Below are 11859 nucleotides of genomic sequence, written 5' to 3'. Positions count from 1 at the left end.
CTGTTTCCAATACGGTTACAAATCAAATTGGCTTACATATCGAAATTACAAAAAAGTAGGTGAGTCAATACTTGTGTAAATGCTGAAAATTTGCATATGCACATTAATGAAATTGAAAGCTTAAAATGTTATTAAAAGAAAAGCGTAATAAGTAGTATCTTCACTATCGTACGTTTTGTTTCGCCTTCAACTCTGATAGCCATCAGTCAATTTGGTTACACCCAAAAAATGAGCAAAGCTTTGGCATGCCAAAACTCTGCTACCACACAGTACCACTACCACAGAGTCCCGTTCGAACATTCCACTGTTGTTTTTGTTCGTAGTTATTATTGCCGGTCGACGTTGTCGTTTATGCTGTGGATTATGTCAACAGTAGCGCTGGCAAAGAAATCGAATAAAGTAGTTGTGTGCAGTTGGGGTTGTAGGGTGTGGAGCGTGAGTGCGTTAAGTATAAAAAACTTACGTAGGTACCTACCATGTATAATGATTACAAGAGTGAAAAGTTCATGTACAAAATAATTGTCTGCCTGGATACATATATAAATTAAAGAAGCAAATATTAAAAGCAAATCCGATTTGAACTTATTTTTAATCTTTTATTTCTTTCATAGGCACATCAACGTGCTTCCGTGAAGTGGCTTCTCGCAAAAGCGTTCAACAATAATGTTCCCGACAATTTGCGTGAACCCTTCTATACTGATCATGATAATCAGGAACGCTTAAAGCCGCAAATTGTTGTGGAAATGGGAAATGCAACGCTTTACTGCCAAACATTATCCAATATATACTCGGATCCGAACTATCAAAGTCTGAATCATTGGTCCATATTGCAGACATTGTCACGTAAGGGTGTGCCAGCTGCTGAGTCACCAGAGATGCCATTAACCGAAACGGTGTTGATACAAACAAATCCTTTGAGGATAGTAAGTAATAATTTTCTATTGTATGTATTTTTACTTTAGGAGACTTTTTCGGGACTTTTGTTGAATATGTATGTACATCATAGTCCGATTTTCGTTAAATGTACGAAACAAACCTATTCTTATCAGAATTCCAAATTTTCCTACGCTTTTGGCTATCGGATTCATTGATATAATTTTCGTAGATTGGACGAAAATCCAAACTACGATAGATTTACAATAAAGGCCAATACAAATTTGCAAACGTATTGTACTGTAACAACATCCATTAAGCAGAATTTAAAATGATTTTATTTATCTATCAGAACGCCCACATGTCCGTGATTCAATCACTAATGACTTTGTATGCAAAAGAAATAACTTCAGGCGATCGCATAGCAAGAGCCATTGGAAGGTAAGTTGCCCACCCGCAATTCATTCATTAATGCATATGTATGTATATAAATACTAACTTTCTATAATTTTTTAACTCTTGCAGAATTACGGCTAATAATGGCCAACAAACTCTACCACATGATCAACCATTTGATCAGCTGTTGCTGCTGTGGATTTCACATGCGTGTTCTTCGCTGAAGAAACGCATCGCCAGAGAGGTAGAATTGGGCGCAACAGACGAAAATGTAGGCCATTGCAAAAATATGACTAAAAATAGCAAAAATATATTATGTGTGTATATATGTATATATCCATAATTTGTACTTACAGGGTGTACGGCTGCAAGTGCCCAACATTCCGTCAGTGCATGATTATCAAAGTTTATGTGATGGCGTTTGTTTAGCTCTATTTGTATCATATTATTGTCCAAAAGCGCTACCATGGACACTTGTACGTATTAATTATTTGCCAGCCGTTGAGGATTCCATACACAATGTGTCTTTAGTCAGCAATTTTTGTCAAAACCATTTGCCATATAATGTGTTCCATATGAATCCTGAAGATGTCACCTACATGCGAAAGTGAGTGCAAAAAGCCACAAAAGATTTACAACGGGTGCGCCTGTAACTCACAAATACTAATTTTTCATGTTTGCATTGCAGTTCAATGAAGCTGAATTTGGTGGTATTATTGTCCGATTTATTTCTTCTGTTCGAAATACATCCGGCGAAATGTGTTTGTTATCCAGGCATGGATGCACCAGGTAAATTGAATTTTCAACTAAATGAGGCTACATGTACGTACTATAATTAGCGCATATCCTCTCTCGTATTTTGTTTGCACATCTGCTCATGAGCGCCTACAACTGTTGGAAGCAAAGCAAACCGCATTAAAATAATGTAAAATAAATTCTTTGGAAGTTTTTTGCTTCGTTTTTTTTTTTTATTCTATAAGAGTATTTGTACATACAATACATTAGCACTTGGAAATATTATAATGACAGCAACAGCTGTTTTGTGTTTAGTTTGCTGAATGGAAAAAAGAAAAATATATTTGTTTTTTTTCTTCTTTAATTGTTTGCCGCCATTCACTCATAGCGCCCGAGTGCATATCGTAATTTAGAAACATCAAAAAAAAAATGCTAATTACAATGTGATAAATTTCACACTTAAATAGTTAGGACTGGTTTGCTCCTTGCGCTTCATTCACACTCATCATGAATGCCATTCGCTCTGCGCGCAAGTATTTTTACTTTTTTTATTTATTATCTCTTTTTTGTTGTTTTTGTGTCTTCTCAAGTCACCTTATCATTGCGACTCGAAAGTTATTTACGAGTTTGTCAAATAAAAATAATTTATCCGATAAAAAACTAGTCTCTATTTGATAACTTTGCTTTCAACTTGTAGATACTGCCACATTCCCTTTATTCCCCATTTAAGATATACAATTTTCGTTTATCGTGCATACCACCAACCGTAAATCGCCCACATTCTAAATGAGATAAGATTATTTAAGTACCTTTACCTTAAAATGTGACCCAAGAAGCATTTAGAAAAAGTTCTTTAACCCGAATTTTAAACAAGCAAACACACACTTATACCTTCTCTCTCTCTATCTTGTATATGTGTAATGTGTATACTGTGTGCCACAAATTATTAAAGAGGTCATCAGTAAACGTAACTTTGGCGTTAATGCTCATGGAATATGTCATCGCAGGGGTCTTACAACGCAGCCAGTTATACCAATTCCTGATCTGAGAAGCGATTCAGACTCGATTTATGGCTCGCCAACAAATCGACCTCCATTTCAAGGTCTTTACCAAAAACCAAAAAAAAATATATTTATATACAAAAACAAAATTCAGTTAATATATTTGTTTAGCATTGTTCTGTGTTACAAACATACTACATTTACGATATACGATATACTACATACATATACATATAATTTGTTAATTATTGTTGCAATTGTTTCAAAATGCGTTGCAGTCCTTAATTAGTGCATGTTTTCGTTCATTTGTGCGTGCAGTCATTCATTCTTCCTTGCGTATTTTTTTTTAATTCAGCACACCGATTTTTTGATGTTTACAGTTGCGTTTCTAATTTGTCTGTATGCTTTTGTGCCGAAGTTCAAATCATTTTTTTTTTCATGCATTTTCCGATTCATTGAATTATAATTTGCTTCATAATATTTATCATTATCGAAAGCTTTCACATGTGCAGGGAATCACGTAGTGGTCATGGTCACTACGCGGCTTTCATTTTCACTTTCGTTTTGAATGTGCAATTGAAAAGGCATTGTGTATTTCTTATTTCACGCGCTTTAAAGCAAGCCGCCTTACTGCAGTTATATTCCGGAGTGCCACACTGTCTTTTAGCAGCGCACCTTTTTGTTTAACTCACTAACTGCTTTGCTAAACAGCACCGGCTGGCCCGCATTTGCACTCTATTAACCAATTTACGTATGAGTGATAAGAGAGTATAAGAGTGAACTACATAGCTGAGCCTTGAAAGATTGAATTTTCAAAAAAAAAAAAAATAAAACTAAATAAAAAAGCTCTTTTATGCTTCAATATACTCATGTTGTTTTTATTAAAAATACGTCCATCTTAAAATTCTCCATTTATTGGTTAATACTTTTCTTGAATTGCATAATATAGGTATCGAAAATAAATGTTTTTCGATATGCATGTTCGGGTTTAGTTTTCATTAAATATACAAATATGAATGCTTTCCTAAAATATACGAAATGTAATTTCTCGTTCTTCAAATGGTCCATGGGTGTGGGGATTGTTCGGTCCTTTACATAGCCCCACAAAAAGGAAATGGGCTACATCGCGGGACCTCGAAGGTATGCGGCTTTGGAATTTTACGCACAATACAGCCATAACAGGCCTCGTTTTGTAGTTCGTAACCCCTTGTCGAAACCATACTTCATCCAAATCCAACTCTCCAGTTTTAAGCTCAAAAAAGTTATTGATCAAGACGACATGGCGCTGATAATTGACGGTTACGACGGTTCTTTCGTTGTTCCCGAAGACTGCCGACTCACAATGCACAACAAACAGTCAGTTTTTGCTGACACAATGTCTGGCAGCGGTCACTTGTGCTGCTCATTATCCCAAATTCCACAGATTTGCTTATTATCATAGATGCCAATCGTTAAAGGGACCTTATCAGTGAAAATTTTCTCATTTTATAAAATAAGTTAAGAACTGTTAAGCTTTGTTCGGTCGTAACACGTTCCACATTTTGAAATGGTAAACCTTTAACTAAACAAATACAAGTTTGGATTACAGTGACATTCGATGGTCAATGTTCTTAAAAATGTTCAGTCTTTTGTATAGAGAAAATGCATATGATTTTTTTTTATTAAAAATAGAATCATAAATAGTGCAATCTGCCTATATACTGATATTTTTATATTTTTTTTACTAAAGGTATATGCATTCATTTATCAGAAGTTACTGTTTGTTTTTAAAATTTGTTCCCGAACAAATCAAATTTCGTCTGAAATTGTTTCCATTTTCTGTGTAGTGATTAGTTGTTTGTATTTCTGGCATACTGAAAATATATTTTTTATATGTAACTAACTTAAATGTTAAACAGAAATAAGTAGTTTAGTTTCCTACGAACACATCGCACGTATTTTTATATTTTTTCTCGATATTTTTGTTCGTTTTTTATTTAAGTTTAGTAAGACGTTAAGTTCTTTTTTAATTTTATTTTTATTTTTATTGTTGCTTTCTATTAATTTTTTGTTTTGTTTAATATTCGAAATTAATTTTCATACTGCGAAATTTCCACTCGGCATTAAAGTGACATTAAAAAACGTAATGCTGGTTTTCCATTGAAATGGCAAAGTGTTGTTTAATGCCTAACTTTGCAATAAAATTTTTTTTATTCAGTGTCCAGTAGAAATCCAGCATAATGTCGGATTTCCACTAGACAGTGAATAACAAAGTGAGACACTCAAAAATAGTTAAAAAAAGGTCATTAAGTTCATTTCAAAATTGCATTTTTATATGATTTGTTTGTCATTTCAGTGGAAATTGATTAAGTTACTAATATTTTTAACGAAATAACACGAATATTATTTAATACTCAAACTTTATCAATAGAATTATTGTCATTTGAAGTCCGGTGGAAATCCGGCATCATACCCCATGTTTAATATTTTTTTTACTGCAATATTTGTAAAAGACCTTTAACATTTTTTGTTTTGAAATTTTAAAAATATTCAATAGTTAGCAGAAAACCTAACAACGATAAAAAAACATTCCGACGAGCATTAATAAAATCCTCCTTTTTTGAAGTCGGTTAAAAATAAAAATATTTTGAATTTTTTTTATATTTTCACATGGAAATTAACAATCTAAAATTTAAAAAATTTTCAAAACAACTTGATTCTTTATCATAGTTTTTTAAACAAATCTTAAGATAAATTAACAATTTTTATTAGAAAAAATCCAAAATTTTTTTAAAATTTTTACCAAACTTAACTTCTGATTTTTTAATATGTGCCTATAAACTCTGACTTAAACTAAGGTAAAATTGAATTTTTATTATTCGTGGTTCTCTTGAGCATGAAAAAGCCTCTAAAACATCGGTATTCTCAAAAAATTTACAGAACTGTCATACTTTTTTATGACATACTTTTCAAGTTTTTAAGTTTCGTAATTCCTTGGGTTAACGGAAATCACCCAACTATTTTTCAATTAAATTTGAATTTTTTCAAATGAAATTTCTGCTTCTGAAAATATTTTTTTCTTTAATTTTATCATTTCAAAAATTAAAATAAATACAATTTTAAATCCATACATTAAATTTTTTTTGACAAACTTTATTACTTAACTTTCTTTGCAAACAGAATAGAAATTTTATGTGAAGCGTCTAAAATATCTTCCTTCCAATACTTCATAGAACGAGGTACCTCTAGTTTTGCCTAAAAGAATACTAATTTTAGTTTAAAATTTTCTTCTTGTGCCGAATTTCCACTCGGCGTTGAATGACATAAAATAAAAAGAAGATTAAAAATTTGTCACTTGAAAAATGGCACGTGGAAACACACTGAAGGGTAGTTTTCATTATGTCATATTTTTACGACCTTTTTTCACTTTGATCCACGCCGTTACCGATAATATTATGGTCCAAAAGCTGACAGCTGTTCTGAGCTAATATTAATGTTTTTTAATATCATTTCACAATCGGCCTTATCGCAAATTCCATGTGAACATATATTTCCAAAAGTGATAAAGCAAAACAAAATAATTTTTTCCCAATTTGTTATATTTTGTTTGCCTGCTAATTTATGGGAACTATTTATTCACATGGAATTGACGATACGGCTGTTGTTGTTGTTGTAGCGGCTACAACAACCCCGCCCAGGACGGTTGGTATCTCAGTCGTTGTCGTCAAGTTCCACTAACGGCAGCCCTAGGAAGCGTGCAGCTTCTGTGGGGTTTGTCCACAGGGACAAGGCCGTTAGGGTTGTCGGGTTTTCCGGTGACGATACGGCTGAATGTGATTGCTCTTGTTTGACTACAATAGCCATTAAATTTGGCATAGTGAAAGCAGGACTTAAGTGACTTATTTGGACACAAAAATATTTTAATGCTTAATTTTGTCAATAATGCCTAGTGAAAATGCGGCATTATTTTAAAATTGAAAGAATTTTCTATTTGTTGCTTTTAACAACTTCGTATGCTTTTTTCAAAGTATCTATAGCATTTACGATATACTTTGTTTACTGCTTATTTAATATTTTTTAAATACATTTTTTATTTACTTATTTCTTTTGCTATGGTTTTCTTAAACATTTATTTATTTATTTGGAAAACAACAACACCTTGATGCGAGCCGCCACATTCTAATTCAAAAATTCTCCCAAAGAACGTTTCCAATTTTCAACCCCAATTTTGTATAAAAGGATACTTAGAATACTTTTTAAAAAATCCTGAAAATTACACTCTAGGAATTCCTTGAACACAATTAAAACGAAATTTACACCACCAACGGAATTCTGATTCGAGTACCATTAAAAAATACAAACTGCGCCTGAATGTATGCAACATTCGCAGAAAACTGCCAAAATTAAGTTTTTCTACACTTTATTGGTACATATCCCCACTCTACCGGTCTCCCTACTCTTTCGGTCTCCCCACTCTTCTCTACGATATCTGTAAAAAGCCTAAACTGCTCGAATTATTTGTGATTGTCTAACTAAAACTCACAGCAATTTTTGTTCGCACACCAAAAGCCAAAGCACTCAAGTTGATCCCTGCTGCTATGAAAATAAAGAAAACACAATTTTTAACCAATTCAAATTCACATGTTTCGTAATCCAAGTCTCTGTAAAGGTGGCTTAGGTTAATTTACCTTAATATAATTTAAAACTTTTTTGTTCATTGTTTTTTCCTTTTTTACTTTTTAGTTTCTTATACGGCCACAACAAATGTAGTGTACGGCAATAATTTTTCGCCAAGAAATGAACAAATGCAAAATGCGGGGGTGAGAAATTCAGAGAACGAAGGTAAAAACTGAAAATGAAGCAAATATTAAAAGATATATATTTTTTTGCAAATTTGTTAGCCGTAAGCCGTAAAATAGTTTGCACTTCATTTTTCAAAATTTAATCTTATGTTTTCTAAGTTCATTCATTTCGTTATTTAAGCTTATTTATTTATAAACATATATGTTAATATTTAATTTTATTTTTACCCAATGAACAGCGCTCTAATCACTTATTAAATTACCTCATAAATGCTTTTTTATGTTACCCGAAAAACATATCGAGCCCTAGCCGGAAAAAAATGTGAACGAACTTATTTTCAAAACTTTCTCTTTGATGCAGGAATGCTCTCAGAGCATCTAAATGAATTTCTGCGTTTAAAAACAATTCGCTTACGTTTTTTGACGCTAGTGCCCGATATTTTTAATTTAAATTTTCGCTTTAATTTTTTCCTCCCGTTTTTCACATTTTTTTATTCAAATGCATTGCGTAGCTTTTGTTGTTCATAAGTCACGTGGCGTCACAACCCTATCGTCGTTGCACTCACAGCAACAACAGCACCAACAGCAACAGGAGCCATTGGTTCCCGCACGTTTACGTCAATCGAAAGAAAAATCAAATATCGAGACAAAGGCTGATGAAAGAGGTTTGTAAATATACTCGTATGTATGAAACTAATTTGTTGGATGGCATACATGCGTGCATGCATGAAGATGAATGTACATACATATGTATGTGTGTGTGTGTGTGCAGTTGAGAGATTTTGTAAATGATTTTTTTTAATTATTGTATTGCTTACTTTTGTAGCTAAGCTAGACTGTCAAAAATGCTGCTTTTCTAACTATTTAATTTTCTTCAATTCAATTAGTCTTTTATGAATGGCTTTTTAAAATCACTGTTATTCTAACGCTAAAATATTTACATTCAGTTGCTTTTTAGTAAAATATTACATGTAGTTTCCAATGAAATGTTAACTTTAGAATTTTTATACCTGATTTTACTAATGCCTACTTGAGTTTCACAAAAGCCGTAATCTGATGGATTTATCGAAGAAAATGCCAAATGTGTATTTTCGACTACATACAATTTTTCTTATTTCGATACTAATGCCGCATTTCCACTAGATAACATATAACAGACATTTTAATGACGGAGATGGGATATAATATTCCTGCCGTTATTTTGAAAGACTTATCCCGTCGTGACCGAGTGGTTAGATATGGGCACTAACACCCAATAGCACACAGGCTCAGTCCCTGGTCCGATAAAGTTTAAATGGCAGCCAATGGCAACCGCCGAGTGTAATGTCATGAAACGGCTTCTGATAAAAAAAACATCTACCGTTCGGATGCGGCGTAAACCTAGAGAATATATTTTTCAAAATTAAATGTACATTGAGCGTCAAAAATAAGTATACCCTGCTGTTTTGAAGAATTTATATATTTAGATTATCCATTTAGATATACCAAATTTGTCTTATTTTTTATAGAAAATATTTTTAACTAATTCAGCAGCAAAAACCATAAAAATATTTTTTTAATTTCATATGAACTCAAGAAATTTTCGTCAAAATTTTAAACTATTCAATTCGATTTCTTAGGAAAATTTTGAAGCCCATTAAATTTCAGTATAATAAAAAGCAGGTTTCAAGCCGCTAAAAATTGCCGTTGATTTTTTAGATTTTTTTTTTTTGCCGAGAGTGTTGCGCATATCACGCATGAAGAAAAACTTTTTTATATGCATGAAATTGAGATTTTGTAAATCGAAAATTCAAAAATTGCACTCAAAATATTTAAAGTATATACAAAATAAATTGTGCAACCAAAAATTGTTCAAAAGCAATATAAAAATATATATTCATTTAAATTATTTTTCTCTCATATTTTATTGAAAATTTATTTTTCATTAAAATTCTTCGCAGTTCACTCAAAGTGTTGATACTCTTAAAATTTTGAGAAATTTTTCCGGTTTAAATGAATACCCACATTATTACCTTTTAATTCCTTTTAATATACGAACTTGACGAGGGATGACGGAAATTTGTTAAAAAAAAAATTACAGGGCAATCCTGGCAACTGTCTTTTAACTCACCACAGTCTTATGCTGATCGCCCTTTAGCAATAAATTTTTTAAAAATTAAATAAAATGAAAACTTAATTTGCATAATTATCTTTCAGCACTTTTCTGATTGATTTTAGTATTCAAACATTTCAAACTAATGAACGCTATGTGAAAAATTTTGTTTTCGCTATCATTTTTCGCGAATAGTTCAGAGAATATTTGTTCCCGTTTCGTTCTTTGCCAAAACGTTCCTCAAATTTTAGTTCCAAAATTATTCTTTGAGAGAGAGTTCCTTAGATTTTGTTCCCGTTTCGTTCTCTGTCAAAAAGTCTCTCAAATTTCCCAAATTATTCTTCGATAGAAAGTTCCTTAGACTTTTGTTCCAGTTTCGTTCGTTTTCAAAACGTTCCGGAGACTTTTTTCCCATTTTGTTCTCTTAGAAATGTTGCCGCAAGTATTGTTCGCATTTTGTTCTCTTTGGAAACGTTCCACAGGGTTTTGTTCCTTTATAATTCCCATTGAGTTCTGGCAGTTTTGTTCTCATTTTTGTTTTATTTTTAAAGCGCTCTTGGGAACAAAACTACTGGAACGACATTTAGAAAATAGTACTTAACAAGTAAATTTTAGCAAAAACTTCAATTCTCATATATTTTATGATCCAATGATCGGATCTAAACCAGATTATTAGATGGGACCACGTCTGAGACACTACCTTTCCGGTGCAAAAACAATTATCGAAATCGGTTGGCGTGGTCCAAAATTATGCGGTAACATACATAAAAAAAAATTTCCGACGAACTGATAACCTCCTCCTTTTTTGGAAGTCGGTTAAAAATTAAATAAAACCAAAAAAAATATTTTTATGTTTAAAACAAAATCTACAAATTAAATCCAAATTAATTAAAAAAAGTCAACAAATAATATAAGTACCTAAAAATTAAGTGAAATAAAAAAATATATTTTTCTTATTAAAACAATACAATCCAAAAATTTAAACAGCATGAAAATGTAGGATTATTGTAGCTTATTCTTTTTTACCTTCGTGCTTTGATGTCAGTTAAATTCATTGTTCTTTGATTTCTATAGTTTTATAAAAAGAAAATTTTTCACTATTAATAAATAATTTAACATATTCTATTGGAATTTTTCTGTATTTAATTTAAAATAAATATATTCTACGATATAGAAACTAAAAAAAAGAAAAGCAAATGAAAAGAAAAAATAAATAAAATAAGGTTTCTAAAAATTAAATTAAATTGAAGAAAAAAAATATTTTTCCTTTTTAAACAATAAAATCTAAAAATTAAAAGAAAATTAAACTAAAAAAGGAAAAAAATTTAATTCAAATAAGAAAAAAGTAAAATAAGTTCCTAAAATTTAAATGAAAAAAAAAATATTTTTAAAAATCTAAGCATTAAAAGAAAGTTAAATCAATAGCCAGTTTCACGAAACAAATTTAAGTGAAAAGTTATTATTTTATTTGAATTTAATATGGAAACTGTCAGAAATTTTTCACTTAAATTGCTTTTGTAAAACCGGCAGTGGAAAGGAAAAAATTAAATTAAAAACACAGCCACAAATCTGTATTAGTTCATTCAAATTAATTTCATAGCAAGTAAGTTTTCGGGGTTTTAAGTAAAATTTCGTTTCAGTGAGTTTTTTTGTCGGTTTTTTAATCAAAAGCATTTGAAAGTCTCGCTTAGGTATGTGCGTATGTGCGAGTTAAGGTTTTCAAACCTTTAATCTGAAAACAATTTTTGCTACATTTTATAGAAAACATTTTTAATATACATATTTTTTAATTGTGTAACAAAGCTTTTAAAAACATTTTTATTTGTGCAATTTTAATGAGTATTTGTTAAGTATCTCGCTTTTTTACGTTACAAAAAAAATATAGAAGTTCTAAAATTTCAAATTTGAGTCACAGAAAATAAAAATTAAAAAATATATTCAAAATTCATGCCATACCCAACTCGTGCCATACATACAATAC

At 31.2% G+C, this 11859-nt stretch overlaps 1 protein-coding gene across 23 annotated transcripts in view; it reads left to right on the top strand.

Moving 5' to 3' along the window:
- Positions 1-11859, top strand: part of LOC118744750 (patronin) — a 37166-nt gene that overhangs the window by 1909 nt on the left and 23398 nt on the right. For 17 of the 23 annotated variants that reach the window (XM_036478006.1, XM_036478015.1, XM_036478029.1 and 14 more), the window contains 8 exons: positions 612-923; positions 1226-1314; positions 1399-1540; positions 1626-1876; positions 1958-2058; positions 2957-3106; positions 7728-7826; positions 8299-8451. In XM_036478006.1, coding sequence (XP_036333899.1) covers positions 612-923; positions 1226-1314; positions 1399-1540; positions 1626-1876; positions 1958-2058; positions 2957-3106; positions 7728-7826; positions 8299-8451 — 1297 coding nt within the window. The remainder of the gene's footprint in view (positions 1-611; positions 924-1225; positions 1315-1398; positions 1541-1625; positions 1877-1957; positions 2059-2956; positions 3107-7727; positions 7827-8298; positions 8452-11859) is intronic. The other 6 variants (XM_036478030.1, XM_036478024.1, XM_036478031.1 and 3 more) reach the window with 4 other exon arrangements.

This window comes from Rhagoletis pomonella, unplaced genomic scaffold (assembly GCF_013731165.1).
Source record: "Rhagoletis pomonella isolate Grant_MI unplaced genomic scaffold, Rhpom_1.0 Rhpom_scaffold_00008, whole genome shotgun sequence".
In the NCBI taxonomy this organism is placed as follows: domain Eukaryota; kingdom Metazoa; phylum Arthropoda; class Insecta; order Diptera; family Tephritidae; genus Rhagoletis; species Rhagoletis pomonella.
Note: the sequence above shows the minus strand (reverse complement) of the source record. Positions and strands in the feature narration are given on the sequence as shown.